General features: G+C 39.2%; 3 protein-coding genes across 3 annotated transcripts; 1 reads left to right on the top strand and 2 right to left on the bottom strand.

The window, feature by feature from the left end:
* Window positions 1–4,725: 4,725 nt before the first annotated feature.
* Window positions 4,726–9,724, bottom strand: LOC126798353 (two-component response regulator-like APRR7). The gene is made up of 9 exons (XM_050525297.1): window positions 9,530–9,724; window positions 8,614–9,204; window positions 8,148–8,309; window positions 7,903–8,036; window positions 7,443–7,610; window positions 6,923–7,091; window positions 6,385–6,835; window positions 5,478–6,276; window positions 4,726–5,182 (listed from the first exon to the last, which is right to left on the bottom strand). Exons 2-9 carry the CDS (start codon window positions 8,918–8,920, stop codon window positions 5,075–5,077), a joined length of 2,298 nt encoding a protein of 765 aa, XP_050381254.1. The 5' UTR covers window positions 8,921–9,204; window positions 9,530–9,724; the 3' UTR covers window positions 4,726–5,074.
* A 5,627-nt stretch (window positions 9,725–15,351) lies between these two features.
* On the bottom strand, window positions 15,352–17,024 carry LOC126798816 (adenylate kinase 1, chloroplastic). The gene is made up of 4 exons (XM_050525879.1): window positions 16,672–17,024; window positions 16,437–16,577; window positions 16,003–16,275; window positions 15,352–15,846 (listed from the first exon to the last, which is right to left on the bottom strand). The coding sequence occupies exons 1-4, from the start codon at window positions 16,990–16,992 to the stop codon at window positions 15,703–15,705; spliced, it is 879 nt and encodes a 292-aa protein (XP_050381836.1). The 5' UTR covers window positions 16,993–17,024; the 3' UTR covers window positions 15,352–15,702.
* Window positions 17,025–17,196: 172 nt separating this feature from the next.
* On the top strand, window positions 17,197–19,771 carry LOC126799467 (thioredoxin-like protein AAED1, chloroplastic). The gene is made up of 9 exons (XM_050526671.1): window positions 17,197–17,390; window positions 17,486–17,627; window positions 17,730–17,775; window positions 18,447–18,506; window positions 18,688–18,724; window positions 18,812–18,891; window positions 19,014–19,105; window positions 19,206–19,266; window positions 19,525–19,771. The coding sequence occupies exons 1-9, from the start codon at window positions 17,207–17,209 to the stop codon at window positions 19,585–19,587; spliced, it is 765 nt and encodes a 254-aa protein (XP_050382628.1). The 5' UTR covers window positions 17,197–17,206; the 3' UTR covers window positions 19,588–19,771.
* The last annotated feature ends 119 nt before the right edge of the window (window positions 19,772–19,890 follow it).

Genomic DNA, 19,890 nt, shown 5'->3' on the forward strand with positions numbered 1-19,890 from the left:
CCAAGTTGTTTCCTCAACTCTACTAGTTCTGGAGGGGCCATTCGATAGGGTGCCCTCGCAGGAGGTTTGGCCCCAGGGAGCAACTCGATCTCATGATCAACATTCCTCCTTGGTGGTAATTCCTTGGGAAGTTCTGATGGCATCATGTCTTTGTAAGTTTCCAACACTTCCATAATCTCCCTTGGAATCGTCTCCTCCTCAACTTTGTCTTTTACCAGGGGGACAATGACATATGTCGGCTCTTGGCGCTTCACACCCTTCTTGAATTGAATGGCCGACAAGAGGCGAGGTCCACTCGGTGGCCTAAGCTTTGCCGGCACTACACAAGGCCTTTCCCCCATAACCAACAAGTTTTGAGCATTGGGTATGGGAATGGCTTTGTTCTCCAACATGAATTCCATCCCCAAGATTACATCAAAGTCGTCTATCTGCACGACAACCAAATCCGTCTTTCCTTCCCAATTGCTCAACTTCAGTTGCACGCCTTTAGATACCCCAATTGTGGGTGAGGGTGAGGAATTAACTGCTTTCAGGTGACCCGTATCTTTTTCGATTTTTAACCCCAATCTTCGTGCCTCTGCTTCTGACACAAAGTTGTGGGTGGCACCCGTATCGACCATCACGCTCTTGGCTCCCTTCCCATTCAAGCTACCTTCAACAAACATTAAGCCTTTTAGCAATGGCTTCTTTGGCATGGGGGTCTGTTTCTCTACCGCATTAAGGAATTTTAATGCCCCCATGTGGCTAGGTTCTTCCACTTCCTCTTGGTGTTCCTCATTTTCTTTGGCCGAGATTTGGGCTTGTAATGCTGACAAAGCGGTCTTGTGAGGGCACTCATTCACCCTATGAGGTCCCTTGCATAGAAAGCACGATATGGGTCTTGGGGTGAAGCCTGTATAACTGAACGGGCGTGGAGTAAACACCCCAGTGGAGGCTGCTGGCTTGGAGGAGGCAGTGTCCCTGACACCAATAACCCTTCTATCCCCCCCTCCAAAATTCGAGGACCTTGACTCTCCTCCCCCACTTCTACTCGGACCCGGTCTGGCATTTCTATTGATATTCACATTCGAAAAGGAAGAGGTTTTCCTCGCAGAGTTCTCTTCGAATGTGTAATCAGTCAGCCTTTCTGCCGCTGCTTGGGCCGAGGCTAAATCTTGGACCCTTTGTCTTTGGAGCTCAGTTCTAGCCCATGGCTTCAATCCTTCAAGGAAGTAGAATAGCCGATCTTTCTCTGACATATCGGGGAGGTCGAGCATGATCATAGAGAATTTGCTCACAAAATCTCTAATGTTGTTGGTGTGTTTCAACTCCCTCAATTGCCTTCTTGCAATATAATCGACATTCTCAGGAAAGAATTGGGTTTTGAGTTCCTTCTTGAGATCCTCCCATGTCTCAATGCAGCAAACATTCCTTTGAATATCATTGTATTTAGTCCTCCACCATAACTTGGCATCTCCTGACAAGTACATAGTCGCCATGTTTACCTTCGCTTCTTCCGAATCAGGCTTTACTGCTCGAAAGTATTGTTCCATATCAAATAGAAAGTTCTCAAGCTCCTTGGCATCCCGTGCCCCTCCGTAAGCTTGAGGTTCCGGTATTTTGACCTTCCTGTAGTCCGTCACAGGTTGGTTTGACATCGCTCGAACAACAAGATTGAGCTTGGTGTTCATCTCCAACAGCTCGGTTTTGAACGCATCAATGGTGGCTCGGACATCCTCAGCGAGGGTGTCCATAGTCACATGTAATGTGTCAAGGGCATCACTCATGGCCCCCAACTGCTCTAACGAGGCACCTCCTCTATCTTCATCATCATGTCCTCCCCCCTCGGGAGCTCTTGTTTTCTCTAGGGCCGAAACTCGGTCCTTCAGCTTTTCAAGTTCCTTCTTAGGCCCTGCTCCTCCCCTGGGAGCTTCTGCCTTCTCTAGGGCCACCACTCGGTCCCTTAACTCCTCAAGGTCTTCCACTCGTGTCGCCAACTTCTCTAGATCGACACGATCCAACAAGGAGGTAATATCAATCAATCTATCAGGGACTCCCGCAAGTTCACCGAGTTGTTGATCATAGAAATCGAACCGTTGCGCGTTCGTCATGTTTCCCACCATCGTATGAGTCTTAAGCACAGCCGGCAAGCCGGCTCTGATACCAGCTGTCACGGGCCGACTTTTGTAGAGTAAAAGGCGGACCGTGCGGCACTTGCTAATCGATGAACGAGTAACAAGTAAGCCAAGTGAGTACCTTGCAAGAGACAATGGAAAGCACACGATATTAGTATAGTGTTAGCGGCAAGCAAGAACACAGTTTATATAGTTGTTGGGCAATCTCATGAACAATTTAATAGGCAACAAGAATGATCTCACGGGGCGCAGATAATTGAATAATTCCTCTCTTTATTGATGGTAAGACGTTAAGGGAGGCGCAAGTACATGTGCTTACCTATACTAGTTCCGTAGGCCAACCGTCGCCACCTAGGAACCCCTCCCTATAATAGCATATTTTGCAAAACTAGACTTGGCAGGGGGAAACATGGAACCTTCCCACCATGAGCCAACTTAAAAAAGGAAATTACAGAAAATATAAATTACAATACTGCCACTAGCACGCAAGCAACCGGCCATAGGCATGACTCATGACCTTGGACAAGGTTGCTTGCGGCCTTACAAGTGCGGCCCCTAACACTTAGCTTAGCTCCGCTCCGCTTTCTGCAGCACATAGTCACGCTGCCCATGCACAGCAGAATAATTCTTAACAACTCATGAAAAGTTATCGTTGCACCAATTATGATTTATGGACATGTTCCCAATTCTAGATCCACTACCATTAAGAATTCACCAACTAAACTCAAAGACAGCTATCCTGCCTATCCATCACCGAAATTAAAAGTAAATAATAGGAGTTGTATATTAGTATATATATATATATAAGATCGATATCAATGAAAATATGAAATGGTCACAATGCAGGTTTATATTAGGGCTGTCAATTTCGACACGACCCGATAACACGACTCGAAACCTGCACGAAATAAAGCGGGTTGAACCCGCACGTTTAAAAAGCGGGTCAGCGGCGGGTCAACCCGCCATGACCAATTTAATAAACGGGTCAACGACGGTTTAACCCGTTAACACGAAATGAACCCGCATGACACGTTTAATAAAAGAGTCAAACTAAATTTTATATAAAATACGCGTACACAATCTATTTAAAATGATAATAATATATGTATATACAGGTTTAGTAAGTTTTTTCTCATTTTGAACTAGAATTTTGGGTAATACAATGAATTTTTTTATTTGATTATTATTTTAATTAGTTATCTTATCTAAAACGACAAATATATTTATTAAATGGGTTAAACGGGTTGGAAACGGGTAACCCGTTTAATAAATAGATTGAGTTTGAGTTTACATTTTATAACACGCGAGACACTTTTACCCGACACGAACCCAACCCGACACGACCCATTGACAGCCCTAGTTTATATAGGCATCGATATTGAAGTCGTCACACTCACAGTTGCTACACAGCAGTGAAACTCATTACTATCTGGGAGAGTTGCTCCGTCAGTTAGTTAATTACCAACAAATATCTATTGTTTCATAAAATTCAACCATATGCATTTACCCTACTATAGTAGCAGTTCATTCGACCGATTTTCCTTCCTATTTGGAAAAAATTGAGAAGACTGTTGACGAACAAAATGACATGTTAAGAACGCCATTAATAAGATTTTTTATGCTAATTAAGAATATAAATAATTTACGACAACCAAATACTAGTTCCCCCCACCAGCCTACGAATGTTTCGAACGTGCTTTTGGATCGACTTCAAACGAATAATCATATGTAATGACTAATGACTAATAAGGCTAATCTTGACCTGGAGGAAGTCTTGGCAGTAGTTGGCAATCCAAGTTTTTTGCTGCATAAAATGTCGGATCGTGACAGTTAACGGGAATGTTCACGTTACTAAGAATAATAAAGCAAAACTAATCAGATACACAAGAACAACTGTACGTATATATCCGGGGAGTGGTCAGAAATTCATATTGTTATATAAGACCAAGTGGATCGGAGAAGCGTGCTAGTTCAGACTTCAGACTCTTGGTGCCCGACTGTTCAACTTTGAGTGCATTTTCATCTTTTCTCGTCTAACTTTCTTTCTTCAGCCCCCTCTGTTTGGTTTTGTTTGCATTGTTTGTTTCTGCCCTAGAACACGATTTGGCGGGAAATTCTATGTTTTGTTTGATCTGAAAGAAGCTTTATATATAGTACTACGGTACTACCAATTAAGGAGTTGTCCCTGTAAATCTCTGATCTCTATCATGTGGCTCAGAAACTTAGGGCAAAGCAAAGACACGCACGCGAGCTTTAAGACATTCCTCAATACAAGGAAGAAAAGAACAAGGACTATTAGTAAAAGAATGGATTCTTTCTGTTGTTTCTATACAACCAGAGTATTCACATATATATTTGGATTCTCCCACTTTGCAGTTCATGGGTTTCAGCTTTTCATCTGCAATAAGTTCTACCCGGTACCAACTCTGTACAATAATACACGAATTCTCTACAGTGGTCGACTAGGTTAAGATCGCGCTGAGCTACGCCACCAAGTACTAAGCATGTAGTCAAATAGTCTAGATACGCAAGCATTCTCTCCCCTGTTATAGTTAATGGCACCAATTCTCTGGACCTCCGGAGAGGAGAGTAGATAAATAATAATAGGAAGTGCCAAACAAAAGCAGACGTATTTTGGCCAGGGCTTAGCCGCTTATGACAGTTCTCTCCGGCCAGTTATTAGTTATCCTACTCTGTTGAGTGAACACCAGATAGGATCTTGTAACCCAGTACAAGTTTATGAAAATCACTTCAAACAGAATAAAATATACAGTGATCGCATAGAGTTTAAGGCCTCTACGTCAAAAACAAGCGATTTTAAATCCACAGCAGTAGCAAATACACACTGAGGTGGTCCGTTAGAGTTCCACACCTCCAATTCTCTACCTGTATATTTACGTATTACTCACTCACAAGAGTTAAAAGAAATGTAGCTATATTGGTCAAATTTCCAAGCAATGTCAGCTATCTGTTGTCCTGCCAGTATTCTCGCTCACAGTCTGCCGGACAAACTGACCCCGAACACGAGGACGCTGTTCCGCTAGCTTTTTTCTACTCTGATACCGAACCTGCAAAACCAAATGTAGAAAGATGTCTTCAATTCATTCTGATTGCTTCTGTTTGATATTCAATTTGATTTACCATTGAGAAAGCAATTCATGAAACTATTGCCAGTGAGGCATTGACCAGAATGAACTTCTATACATTTCATGTCTTGCACATACCAAAGAAAAGAGAATAATATGATCTAACAAACCTTTTTGTGGAAGAGCAAAATGAGTAGAAGTTACCAAATAAATATAAAAAAGCACAACATCCATATAATTCGCGAACCACTTATTCAAACAAGTGAATATCAGTTACCTTTTTCCGGAAGCATCTCTCATTTCTTTTCTGACGGAACTTTGTCAAGGCAGCTTCTCTCTGAGAAAATTTGTTTGCATCTACTCTATTTCCACTCTGGTTCCCACTACCCTCACCACTTCCACTTTTCCCAGCAGCTCCATTATCACTTTCCATGTTCGTACCTCCAATATTACTTCCATTTTGCCCATTGCTCCCATGGTTACTGCCAGAACCACTTCCATTGACACTGTAATTTCCAGGGTTACCTTCAAAAGGCCCACTCCTAACATTTGATGATCCACAATGTGGAGCAGCTGCAGCCAATTTCTTTAAAGATAAATCACTGTGGTCAGGAAGCTGCTGTTTTTTCAGTGTGTGGGCAACGAGGTGATGGACCTGATGGTGATCATAATCCTGATGGAGGTTTTGAGCTGCAATTTGCTGCGTCTGGGGACATCTTGATTGAGCCAGTACTGTTGTAACCCCATTGTTAGCATTATCTACTAAAACGGGATTCAAAGGGTCCTTTTTCACAGGATGAAAAGCAGATGATGGATGTAAACGTTGAACGATGGATGCAGCTGCTGACTTGTTGTTTATAAAAAGAGACTCAGGAGGATTATTGTTAGTTGTTGAGCCCATGTCAATGTTATTACTGCCTCCAATTGAGCATTGATTTGGAGGATTGTAACTTGAGTGAGATGGGATATCATTAAACAAATCCTTGTCTGTACTTTCTCCATTATTTTCCTGTGGAGAATTGCTTCCAACATGCCCCCCAGAAGGATCTTTGTTAGCATTTGATACTGAGTTATACCTGCAGAGGCAATAACATACTAAGTGAAACCTAACACAAGGATCAAAAGAAAGGAGAAAACAATCACTTCTGCTTCATCAGTATTTGATAATATCTAGATTCATGTACCTTGAAAAGGCTGAAGAATCTGAACGCCTCAAGACATTGCGGTCATCTTGTACTGTTGTCTCAGTGCCTTTAACTCCTCTAAGTCTTTTCAAACTGAGCTCTAGGGATGGTAGTTCACCACCATCATTATTAGGTGTATTGCTAACGTCCAAGGCCTTATTATGCCTGCTAGAAGCTTCAAATTTTGTGCTCTCCAACTGGGGATCAGACGGATTGGTTACATCACCTGTTATAGTAGCACCATCATACTTTAGGTTGCCTGAAGGATTCTCACAATTAAGGTCATGCTTCGCCTTATTTATCTGCTCATCATATTTACTGGTACCAATCTTGAGAAGATTATTCTGCCTTGGGCCTACTAGTTTGGTCGGAAACTCAGAAGCAAGCTCATGCTGTATATCTCTCTTGCTGCTCATGCCAATCTCCAAATCTTTACCCATCCCAAAATTATCTGAAAATGGATAACACAGCCTGGTCACCATCAAAATAAAACATGTTGATAGATTTTCCAAAGAACCATATAACTAATAGGGAATACCATGTTCTTCCTTCTGTTGCTGGCACTCCCTTGCTGCAGTAGCAGTCAACAAATGGTTACCAAATGTTTCAGCATTCGAGTGAACTACTTGGGCACAAGTACTATCAGGATGCCATGAAAACACTTGTCGTGGACTGTCAACTTCTACGGCTTGTTTCGTCCAAGAACTCTGCAAACATTGTGTTTATCTATAAGTCCAGGTTTTACATAAACTTCATTCCTTGTTTCTAACCCAGAGATGATCATTTCACTGCTAGTGGCATGCTGAAAAAAAGTTTCATATTCCTTTTTTTTTTCCTTATAGCAACTACTTCATCAATAAGAGTTTAATTCAATTTGATTGCCAAAAATTTGCCCTATTATACAATCTAAACTCTTATACAGTATAACCTATAACAATTAGTTCTGCTACAGAGAGTGTGGCTGGGGTGCATATAACAGCCTTTTACAAACTAATGTGAATTTTCAGTATTAAGACAGTGACATCCAAGATCTTGGTAGTGTAGAATAAATATTATACCTGGGTACCACTTCCATTGTCACTTCCATCTCCAACATTCAGACCCATACTCCCATTATCATCCTCATCATTGCTTCCACTGTTGTTGTCCGACTTGTCAACACTATTTGATCTTACAGACTTCTGAGTCTGTGTGCCACTTTCACTTCCAGTTCCACTACCACTTGACTGAGAGAAAAATTGGATACTAGTCATTCAACACACCCAAAAATAATAATAACTGCAATATGAAGCAGCATAATACAAAAGCTCCTAATTGACATTTGTGCTGCCTGGCATCAATCTCAAGAGAAACCAATACTAACCCACCCAACCATATAAGGAGCAGACTACTTTTCATATATCAAACTAGGGACCCAAGCAACAGCCAAAAATCAAAGTAGATATTTTCAGCAATATATAAACTATTCGTAAGAAAAAAAAAAACTCCAACATCAGGTGGATTATTGTTATAACTCACACTATGACATCTCCTCCAGACATGCTGCCAGAGGTTCTTAAGCTCATTCTTCCGTATGGGCTTCACCAAGAAATCAACAGCACCCTTTGACAAACACTTAAAGACCACACCCATTGAATCTTGAGAAGACATCACTGCACTCAAATTAGAAGGTGTTATTACATGCCTCTACTTGCTCAGCTGTCATAGCAGAGAAACACTAATCCATACAACTATTAATGCGATGAAGAGGTGAATACACTTACTAATAACGGGAACATTTTTTCGGGACTTATGGCTCATAATCTTGGATAAGAGACCAATGCCTGATACACAAGGCATAACCACTTCAGTTAGGATTAGATCAACATGATTGGTCAAATCTTCAAGAACCTTCCAGGCTTGTATTCCGTTTGCTGCTTCGATAACTGAAAATAATAAAATTCATTTTATACTTATCAACGGGCAATCCTGAAATTAAAAAACATATATAAATAAGAAGCAAGGCTGTACAAAGTCAAGCGGAGCACAAGCCATAAGAGTTACTTCCAGTTTGCAACACATCCTTCAAATGGTTTTTGTTTTTTGGTAATGTGAATAGTCTTTATTACATAATTAGACCATCAAGCTTCTACGATATACATTTGCATTATGTATATCCGTGAGTGTATGTGTACTGAAAGCACAGGCAATCTATAAAAAACATGATATCAAGCACAGGCCATCACTAACCTTCATAACTGCAATTGCGGAGAAGTGCAGCAACAACATGGCGAGTACAATCATCATATTCCACAAGCAAAACCTTCAGAGATCGCAGATGTAGAAACTTCTCCCAGCAAACAGCTGACCCCTGAGGCTGTTGCATAACAAACTGGGGTTGAACAACCCCTCCACTGCTAACTTTCGCATCCTCAATTCTCCCATTACTTTTCAGATCATCTCCCTTAACTAACCCCTGCTCCTCACCCTTCACCCCTTTATTCCCATCCCATGAACGGCGATTCAGCTCCAGCAGCTGTTTTTCCTTATCATTCATCAGAACACTCCCTATGAATCAGACACAAGATTAATAGTAAAGACCGCCCGAGTCCAGAGCAAATAAAAATTCTCTTGAATCGGGAAAAAGAATAGCGCATAGCGTCTACTTCGAAAACCAAAACCTCTCCACCTCCAAATCCCCTCTAAAACCTAATCACAGTTTATGAACTGATTACAAACTGATGCCACCACTGGCCGAATATATACAGACTGATGCCAAATCAACCACGAATGTTCTCAGCTAGCTAAAAATGGCTTGAAACCCAACAAATTGCTCACTCCCTGCAACACCATAGCACTGTATCAGACTAAATATCCACCAGAAAACATCAATATCAGCTCTCTTAAACCAAATATCAGCTTCTAGAATGAAAAAACATCAAGTATTTACCAAACGTAAACATCAAAACCTACATAATCAATATTGACCATCAGTTCTGTACTAAACTCACCACCAATTATCACTTATTCAACCATTCACATATATCACACCAGATAAAAGATAACAATAACTTTAAATTATCCAACACCGAACTGAATAAATTGAATAACAAAATTTACAGATAAATAAGAAGATTTATCAAGCAGAAAACATGGAAGAAATCACCTGCAAAGCTTCATTAACCGCCATAACAGAGCTAGATCCGAATCGAAATTACTATTCAACCATTTCACTAACAAAAACTCTACCGCGCCAAACAATAAAATTTCAAAAAACCTCAAACTGGATCGTCAAAAAAAATATGAAACCAGAAAAATCTTTTTGTTTATTTTTATTTTTTGGGTTTTGAAGAGCTTGACTGAGGAGAGAAAGATAATCGCCGATGCGTTCGTCGAGGGAAAGAAGGGGAGGGAAGAAAAAGATATCAGGTACGGGACAACTGAATCCTGCGCCACTGACGTGGATGAATCCACGGTGTAGATGTGGGGTGGTGAGGCCGGGTTTTGGACTGGGAGTAGATATTTCCAGCTTGGCGGAAAATGGGGCCGAGGGCGTACTGACGTGGAGCAGATCAAAAGCTGGGCTGGCTCGGCATCTAGGAGATTTTGAGGGGGCTGGCGTGGACACGTGCCGGTGGTCGGGGACGGGGAGACGGGCAGGTGTCGTTTTCGATGACCTACTGTTTGCTTTGGACGTAGGACGGTCGGTGGGCGGGTTAATTGTAAGTCCTGGCAGTACTAATCAATCCAGCAACCATAAAAAGGATATTATCACCAATCAAATAAAACGAGTTAAGGTAAAATCGTCTTCAAACAGTGTTGTTAAATGTACCCAGAGATGGCAAACCGGCCGGGCGGTCTATTTTAAACGGGTAAAAATTATGATCGAGTCGGCCCATTTATTTATCGTACTGAATTCGGGTCGGGTCATTTGTTTAAATATTAAGCCCGGTCCGGCCCGGTTCACAACTCAAGCTCATGTCGGGCTGGGTCCGGGTCCGTACCGGGCCAGAAAGCGAGACGGCCCGGCCCATTAGCATTATATGACACAATTAAAATAAAAAATATTATGTATTTTGAATATTTGTTTTATATAACTATTTAGAGTAGGTAAGATAAATAAAATACTACAACACATTTCATAATATTATTTTTAAAACGTTACGTATCTCAAAATGATGACGTTTTATTCAGTATTTTAATAATATTTGTGAAATATTGTAGTTAAAATAATGAAATAATTAATACATTTTAAATTAAAAAGTATAATATTCAAGTTTAATAATGATAATTGTTTAAATATTGATATAATAATATAAAATTATGTGTTTAACGGGCCGGCCCATGAATTAATCGTATTCAGATCGTGCTGGGCTAAAAATGGGCTCGGGCCCATGGGCCAAAATATCTCAACCCGACCCATTATAATAACCGACTCGGATCGGACTTCTAACGGGCTCAGACCGTGCCGGGCCGATTTTTAATGTGTCGGGTCCGGGCTGAGTTGGGACTTTTGGGCCCATTTGACACCTCTAAATGTACCCAACAAATATTTTAGTAGACCCAACATAAAATTTAATTCCAATATGACCTTTAATTACAACCAGTATCCGATGTTGCGTTTGTTCTTTAATTGTCGTGACTACTTTTTAATCCATTTCATTGTTAGTTTGCTACCATAATTTTCTTCTTCTCTCCCCTCCTACCAAGTCTATCGTCCTTTATCAAATGAAGTCTTAAATCCCTCTTTCTTTCTAAAATCTAAATTAATTCTACCTTATTTTTCTTAAATCCATTTCAAGGTCAGCTTCGACTCCATCGATCAATATGTCATACTATTAGGCTCTTCGACTTCATTTTGGATTTATTGGGTTCTTAATTGTACTTATTTTGGAGGTAGTTCTTTCATAGGATTTAATTGTGATAACTGATAACCACCCAACGCAATAGCTCTTATTGTGCTAATGGGTATGTATCAGAAGAAATGATTAATAGAGTAATATAAGGGATCTCCCTCATTGTTTTGCTTTCCCCAATGGTCCAAAACATGGAAATCTTGTATAAAGCTTGAAAGCATATGGATCTAAAACTGGACTGAGACTATGGAGGTAAGAATGAGTGCAGTTAAAGACATCTCAGTGATCTCATAATTTTGAAGATTGGAAATGTAAGGCAAAATTTTGTTATGCCGAGTATATAAAGAATTTTGCTGGGTACATTTATCAACACCTATATCTAAAAAAGATCCAACATATGTCAATTTGCATAGTGGGAGTAAAAACTGCTTAGGTCAGATAATTGAAAAAATAGTGGACAAAATAGTTTTTTCAACCCGCTCTTGATATTTAAACTACAAAATTTATCTTGATATGTTTTTTCATTTGTTTAAAAATCGAAGCAAAGTGAACGTAAATAGATAAATTCTCTATTATAAAAGATAAATTATTTTTGTTGATTATATTTTTTAAAATGAAAAAAGTCTGAATAAAAACCATTTACTAAATTACGCTTTCATTCGGCTCGCCTCAATGTTAATTTACTTGTGATGTTTCATTTTGGGAGAATTCACCATCCATTTTCTATTCTAAATTGAGAAGGGACTTTTTTCTTATTGGGGCTGAAATTGAGAAAGTGACCTGTCACTATATTACTACAGAAATTTTACCTACCTTCAAAATTTTTAATTCTCCAATAATTGGAATAAATAAATTCTTCAGTTCTCCAATGGTGGTGCCATCACTGCCATGATGTATACTTTTGACAGAAGGACAATAACAACAAGTGAATAATTCTTCAATTGGAACGTCCATCATACCTTTAATAGAAATCCTTTTTGGGTGCTGCTGGCCTTGCACTGAAATCCTATCCACAATGAAGATGCTAAAGATTAAAAGAGAAAAGGAACAAGTATCCGGACCAAAGAAAGCTGTGGTCTGGGAAGTGGGAACTAGATTGCACATACTCTTCAGGAGCTCCTTTCCTGCGATTCCATGTATATCTGCTCCATACATTCCAGAAATACTATTTGCTTTTTATCGGAATATGCATACATTACGATGGAGAATTCACTTCTAAAATCATCTACCTTCGAATCTGTTTGACATGCTCCCATTGGCTTTTTATCCAGTATCCGCCATCCATTTCCAAACTCCTTAACTCATCTTTTCTTCTCAAAAAAGGAAAGAAAAAAAAAACAAAAGCTTTCCACTTCAGGCATGTAGGACTGTAGGAGGGTGGAGAGGAAAAAAAGTTGGAAAAGTACATAAGCAAATTAGAATAGAAAAATTGAAAATGGATTAAATACTTGTGACACCTTATATTTTACATCTAAAATTTTGTTCATCTCTTTACTTTCAAATTAAATTTGTTTATTTTTAAACTTACATTTATGGACAGTCTTATCAATTTCGTTAGTTGATCGTTAAAATATTCCGTTAAATTTATAAAATGACTTACATACCCCCAATTCAATTCAATTTATTTAATTTTCTAATTCTTTTTTTTTGTTTTCTTTAATTCATCTTAAGCACATCAAATATCTATTATAACAATGTCATCAACACAAAATGTCAAACTTGATATATATATATATATATAACATTAATGCTATCAAGATAAAATGTCAAAGTTTTAATTAGTGTTTCATCATAAGAAACCCCCCGTAATGCCAATTAATGAGCATACGATTATGATTAAATAAAAGTGTTAGGAAAAAGAATAAGGACAAAATAAGAATAAAACTGATCTCTAATGGAGTATTTTAGTCATTTTAACGTTAAATGTTTTTCATGTTAAAGAAATAACGGATAAGTTTGACGGAATGAACAAAACTATCGATAATATATGAATTAAATAATACATTGATCTTTAAGGGATATAACTATTTTTAGATGTAAAATATAACGTGTCACATGTATTTAATCCTTTGAAAATAAAATCACTATGTAATTGAACCATCTATCAAATATATAAAAGGTCCCTTAGAGCCTATGAACATGATTACTTAAGAGAATGAGCCATTTCCAATGAGAACTATTTCCAATGAGAACTATTTCCGATGAGAACTAACTTGTTGAGGGTCTGGTAAGGATTTTGAATTTTAACCATCCAATTAAATGGATGACCCATTGTTTTAAAAAGCCAACACAACTGAACTACACCGAATCAAACCACCTTTCCTCCCCCTCCGCTCGTCTCAACTCTGTTCTTCTCAGAAAACACAGAGACAGAGTAGTGAGGAGGATGACCTCTGAGAGTTTTATGCAGATGCCGTTTTCTCAAGCAAGCCAATAAATCACAACTCCATCTCTATCTGACTCTCTCTTTTCTTTTTTCAATCTAGCCACTTTGTTGATGAAAATTGAAGTGGGTTTTCAACTTTTCATTATATTTGCCTAAATCTTCTTGAAAGTCCAGAAATTATCTATCTAGGTTCGGTTGATTCCAACCTTTTTGTTGGCCGCTGGATGTTGAAGTCTTGAATGAGCTTTGTTTAATTTAATTTAATCTTATTACTTGGTCCTTGGTAGTGAATTTCATGCCAAGATGTATGCGATGCTTTCCTGGAACGTATGGATCACAAGGTTTAACTATTAAAATGCAAATTGAGTTATTTTCTGGGTTTTAAAAGAAGAACAAGAGATAAGACGCTTGGAGCCTCCTCGGTTTGATTTGGTGTAGTTCAGTTGTGTTGAACTTTTAAAACGAGAGCCATCCATTTAATGGTTGAAATTACAAGTTCTCAACAAACCCTCAATAAGTTGGTCCTCATTAGAAAGTGTCCCCTTAAGAGAATTAGCCTGAAGAACATTTGGAATGATAATTTAACATATGCATAGCTGAGGTCCATGATGTCTATGTCAAAGTTCACATCCCTTTGGTATACTTGAAGAAATGAATAGCAATTGAGATGATGTCTAGCACATAGTTCAGATATACTTGAAGAAATGCATGGCTACATCAATATGATTAAAGGGCGAAAACCAGAAGCACTTTTTGGGATGAATGAAAGGTACAGGAATGAAGAAAACACGTGTAATAAATAGCCATCAAATAAGTGGTTAGAAATAAAAACATAAATGCAAGAAAACCCAGAACAGCAAACGAGCACAAAGAATCAAACACAAAACTTCGGCATAATTTCCAATTATTTTCAGGATTTCACAAAGAATCAAACATAAAACTTCGGCAGAATTTCCAATTATTTTCAGGTTTTCAGATACCATTCTAAGAGACAAGATATACACATACTCTAGATACACAAATACTTAATAACATATGATCTATGTTGATATAAGCGCTTTAGATCTTAAAAGTTATTCGCAAAGAAGAGTAAACAGAAACACACTAAAATTATAGTGGTTCAACTGAAGCCTACCTCCACTGTGATCTCTCTTGAGAGATTTACTAGTACTGAAGAATTTAAGTACAAGTACTTATTACAGACCTTAACCCCTCCCTGTCTAGCTTCTATCTCTCTATCACCCTTAGCTCTCTCTTTAGGATTTCTGTCTCTCTGTCTAAAAAACCCCCTGCAGCCCTATTTATATCAATAGGGGCTGCTGATACAATATAGACTAGGATTACTAAACCTAACACAAATCCTAATAGAATATTGGAAGATATACTCTCCTAAAACATATAGAAAAGCTGTGTTACATTCTTTCCTTTCTAAACCTGGATTTGATTACTGAATCCTAACTCTCCAACATGCATCAACGAGCCAAAAACACAACAATCTAAGCACACAGATCTTCAATAGTCACACTAAGTTCCTGTAAAACATCACAAAAGTTGAAAGTATTTTATCAGTAAATTGTGCTGCACATTCTATCTTGCACCACTGAAACTTATGCAGTCAAGAGCTGGTATTGTGTCACAAATTAATATCTGCAGCTGTTAACTTCCTGATTGGCAATACTAGAGCCAACCAGCTCGGCCAGTTGCAAGGAACTCTGATGAAGAATAGAATGACTGAATAAACCTATATACACAATAGACTAATGACTATATATCTAATCACTGAATAAAACTATATATCCAATGATGAATACCATACTTTGCTGACTGCTACATCATACACACAATATTTAAATTGGAAGTTCCACATGAAGGCTATTTAGGACGAACAAGTTTTATCGAGGGGAACTGATCCCCACAAGATGCAATATATTGATCAACTATAAGTCTATAAGTTACAACTATGGAGGATAATCATCCAGCGTCCTTCACTAAGGCTTATTGCTGCCACAAAATTGTTAGTAAATAGATTGTCTCTCAACCAAAAAGATCCCAGTGCACACCTCTGGGTATAATCACCTTTAAATGGTAAGTATAAAATTACGCTGCAGCAGATTGCTGTTCCATGTAGTCATCACGATCAAGAACTTCAAGTAACTTCGGCCAAGACTCTGGGATCCCTCCAGGCAAATCAAACTCCAACAATTTTCCCCTACTACGGTAGAATTCTTCAACAGGCCGACTCTGCAGGAATATCAGAGTACGACTCGTCACTAATCAAAATGAAACTTAACAGACAAACAACCAATTCCAAAAAATAAACACAAGCACCTTCTGCATGAGTTTCTCTCATACAAAAGTTAGTCATTTCAGTCAAAACTAATGAATAAGGAGATACACCTTCTCATTGTATATATCAATCCGATGCTTAATCACTTCCTCAGTATCATCTGCCCGAGTAACAAGCTTTGACATACAATGCTGCGGGGGCAGAAGCGGAGCCATGCTAATCGCGGGACTCCCATTCAAGCCCTTGACATTAATTGATGCCACATTAAAATTTCCACCGCACTGACCACAGGTTCGCCTACCTAGGCATTTCTCAAGCAACACATCTTCCCGGAGCTTTAGATTCAGCACTAGGTCAATATCTGTCACTCCTTCCAATATTTCCTACATCACATAACATACAAACCATCACTCCCTGACCTTATTTCCCCCATTTCTTCCACATTATAAATATTTATAATGTCCAAACATGTTAAGCAATTCAACAACTTTCATCCTTATTCTTGCCACATTATACAGTACAGAATCTAGCTTAACACACTCACCGCTTGTCTCATGGTTCGCGGGAAACCATCGAGAATAAAACCTAGCTCGCCCTTAGCTTCTCCAGCCTCCAATCTTTTGGAGAGCAAGTTTATTATAATCTCATCTGAAACCAGCTTCCCCTGATTCACGATCTCCGATAACTGCAACAAATCAAACACAACAAACATCAGACTCTACTAACACTAAAGCTTCAGATCTGATCACAAAAGTTGAGATGATATTACAAAGCCAGACCTGTTGAGAGAGAGGACCAGAGGCAGCGAGTTCTTCGCGGACGAGATCTCCGGTAGCGATATGAGGCACGCCGAGGAGATTCGATAACCGGCTAGCGTATGTCCCTTTTCCGACTCCCGGCGAGCCCAGGAAGACCCACTGGACGCTCCGGTTATTCGGATCGTTGACCACGCGACTGGGCTTGCGGCCCAAGTGCGGGTACGACGCGGCGTGGGAGCTGGACTCGGAGGCTACGCCGGAGTATAAGCACCGGCTGAGATACGAGATAGGTGAGCGCGATGCGAACGAGGAGGGCTTAGCCAGGCGGGTTAGAGCCGCCATTGGAAAATGGCTACGGTTTGGCAGAGACGAGTTCGTTAGAGAGTGGAGCTTTGGAACAGTGACGTCGTTTTGTCTCCCTTGGTGGTAAAAACGACATGTAGCTGAGAGTTTTGGCAACCAGAATGCGCCACGTGTCGTCCGTCTTCCCACAAATAAATGATCGGTGGTGGCGACTTCGCGACTTTCACTTGCTTCTTTCTTTCTTCGAGAAACGATGGCGGTTGCTCTCTCTGCTGCGAGTCTCTTCCCCAGTAGAGTTGGAGCTCACAGCACCACTACCAATCAGACTTCGAGGCGTGTCAGTTTGTTGCTGAATCCGAATAGAGGCAGCAGTGGAGTCAATTCGTTGCGAAGGCGAAGCGACGTCGTAGCATGCTCGGCGGTATCGGGCTCGCAAGGCAAGGTTTTCTATTTCGATAATCTGTTTGACTGGATTAGAATCGTTTGTTTTGGTTTCTTTTGAGTTGTTCATGTTTAAGATGAATTGGAACAGGAGTGGAGTCTTCTTCGAATGCTGAAGACGCAGCGAGTTTGTTAGATACGGTGAAAGTGTATGATCTGAACGGGAGTGGGATTCCGATTCCGGATTTGTGGAAAGACAGGACAGCTGTCATCGCATTTGCGCGCCATTTCGGGTAATTCTAATTTCCGATAAGAATTCGACTTTGAGATACTATGCTGTGTTGAAACTCAAAACATTGTTGGATTTTGTTCAATTTATTGTTGTTAACTTTCAGATGTGTGTTTTGCCGTAAACGGGCGGACTATCTTGCCTCAAAGAAGGTACCTTATTGCTCTTTAGTCTTTACATACAATTTGATATGTTAATATACTTGCCAGTTGCCACAGCTACAATGCTGCCCCTTAAACTATTGTAATTTGAATTATTTGACTGTACATATTGGACACACCATTTTCATTCTTTTAATTTATATTTTCTTAATTTGACTAGGGCCTGTTACTGAGTGGTCGGTCCCTGCGTACTGATGTTTTACTTTCTCAGTAAATTTTCGTGAACTACCCTGTGCACTCTTTGAAGTTGAAACAGTCAATACAGGGGTACTGGCTGTTTAGCTTGCTAACATAGGATACCGTTTAGCAGAGTCTTAGTTTTTTTGTTTAGCATCTCATTGGTAAAAAAAGTGAAGTCCTAAACCTATCCCATTAAGTTCTTTCAAAGTTAACAACAATCGGGCATATATGTTGAATGGTAGAGCCTGTCTTTTATGTTTCCTCATCAATTCTGTCCATCTATTATTTATTCTTATAATAGTTAGAAGAGATGTTATATGCTGTTGGTAAGTAGTATCTCATCATCCCATGGAATGGAGTTGATACCTAATACAAGGTCACCAGTTCTTTAGCTTGTTGGAATGTTTTTGTTGCAGATATGTTTTCTATTACATACTTTTATCTTAACACAATTCTAACTTGCAGATGTCATTTGTCGACAGGATATAATGGATGAATCTGGTGTGGCTCTTGTTCTGATTGGACCTGGTAGTATTGATCAGGTTTGTCCTGAAAATGCTACACATACATCTTATTATAATTTTGTTTTCTTTGATAGTTCTGCACATCAAGTTTTACTAAAGTTTTTTAATGTAGACTTTGCCAACTGTTTCATATCGTGATCTACCATTTATGTCAATCCAATGAATCTTTGTTATAACTATAAGCAGTAATTTGGTGCAGGCGAAATCATTCTCTGAGCAAACAAAATTCAAAGGAGGTAAAAGAGCTCTTACCAAGTGTAGTGTTTAATTTTTTCTTCCTTCACAAGGCACCTCGGTCATGAAACTATCTTTTCTGTTTTCAGAAGTCTATGCAGATCCCAGTCACTCATCATATGAGGCATTAAGATTTGTTTCTGGTGTTACCACCACATTCACTCCCAAAGTATGTAGTAAACATTGTACCTTTTTGTTCCACTGTAGCAAATCATGTAATTATCAGTGGTGCTTCTGGAAATCTGAGGATTAGAAATGCTTCTCTTTTAAGTTGTTTCCACTGCATTCTAGGCAGGACTGAAGATAATACAGTTGTACATGGAGGGCTATCGACAAGATTGGAAGCTTTCCTTTGAACAGGACACCGTAAGCAGAGGCGGCTGGTAATATCAGTGAAAACGTTTTGCAAGTTTTCACATTGTGCCACAATTTTCAGTGATTTTTAGCAGCAACTTTACTGAAGTAAAATTGTATGTTTGGCAGGCAGCAGGGTGGAATCATAGTTGCAGGTCCGGGTAAAAGTAATATCTCGTACATTCACAAGGTTAGTCTCCTTTCATCTCTTAATGGGAATTCATAACTTTGTGAGTTGTGTGGTCCATTTCATGTGGTTATTTATCAGTTTGAAACCTGAGTCAGTATCTCCTAAAAAACACAAGAATACTCATTTTCTTTAGGACAACAGACCTTGGTTTTAGGATTTAATTTGTGCATGTGAAGTTTGAAAGATTTCATCTTTGCATGTAGGAAGGAAGTTAATGAATTGTGGCTAATTTTTCTCTCATGTTATTCTTCTTCATAGGATAAAGAAGCTGGGGATGATCCAGATATAAAAGATATTCTTAAAGCATGTTGTGGGGTGTAAATTCTGTGTATTTTGACGTTTGCCAATTAACTATAATATAACAGTCTGCTTTGTAAAGTCTGATGATTTACTATATATCTAGTGAGGTGTACCTCAATTTGTGGGCTATAAGGTCAGTGTAGTCTAACCTTGCTGCCCAGCCTGCCCATATGAATATAGAGATCCTAAGGAAAATCTTTTCATACGGAGCTCATCCAACTTGAGACGTCTTATAAGTTTCAGTGTCGTAGACTCGTAGTAATTAACAGATATGAGAGCATACATGTTTCTTATCTCAACATTAGGACTGACTGATCTTAGCAG

This window comes from Argentina anserina, chromosome 6 (assembly GCF_933775445.1).
Source record: "Argentina anserina chromosome 6, drPotAnse1.1, whole genome shotgun sequence".
NCBI lineage: Eukaryota > Viridiplantae > Streptophyta > Magnoliopsida > Rosales > Rosaceae > Argentina > Argentina anserina.

What these genes read in the sequence shown, in the direction of transcription:
- LOC126798353 (XM_050525297.1), bottom strand. Translation starts at nt 8,920, where the DNA reads ATGAATGATAAGGAAAAACAGCTGCTGGAGCTGAATCGCCGTTCATGG. An exon ending in GCAACAGAAGGAAGAACATG is followed by an intron (nt 6,836 to 6,922) that starts GTATTCCCTATT and finishes ATCCATTTTCAG; the next exon opens with ATAATTTTGGGATGGGTAAA. An exon ending in GATTCTTCAGCCTTTTCAAG is followed by an intron (nt 6,277 to 6,384) that starts GTACATGAATCT and finishes TTGCCTCTGCAG; the next exon opens with GTATAACTCAGTATCAAATG.
- LOC126799467 (XM_050526671.1), top strand. Translation starts at nt 17,207, where the DNA reads ATGGCGGTTGCTCTCTCTGCTGCGAGTCTCTTCCCCAGTAGAGTTGGA. An exon ending in GGCGGTATCGGGCTCGCAAG is followed by an intron (nt 17,391 to 17,485) that starts GCAAGGTTTTCT and finishes GAATTGGAACAG; the next exon opens with GAGTGGAGTCTTCTTCGAAT. An exon ending in ATATCTCGTACATTCACAAG is followed by an intron (nt 19,267 to 19,524) that starts GTTAGTCTCCTT and finishes TCTTCTTCATAG; the next exon opens with GATAAAGAAGCTGGGGATGA.
- LOC126798816 (XM_050525879.1), bottom strand. Translation starts at nt 16,992, where the DNA reads ATGGCGGCTCTAACCCGCCTGGCTAAGCCCTCCTCGTTCGCATCGCGC. An exon ending in CGCGAACCATGAGACAAGCG is followed by an intron (nt 16,276 to 16,436) that starts GTGAGTGTGTTA and finishes TATGTGATGTAG; the next exon opens with GAAATATTGGAAGGAGTGAC. An exon ending in TTGATATATACAATGAGAAG is followed by an intron (nt 15,847 to 16,002) that starts GTGTATCTCCTT and finishes ATATTCCTGCAG; the next exon opens with AGTCGGCCTGTTGAAGAATT.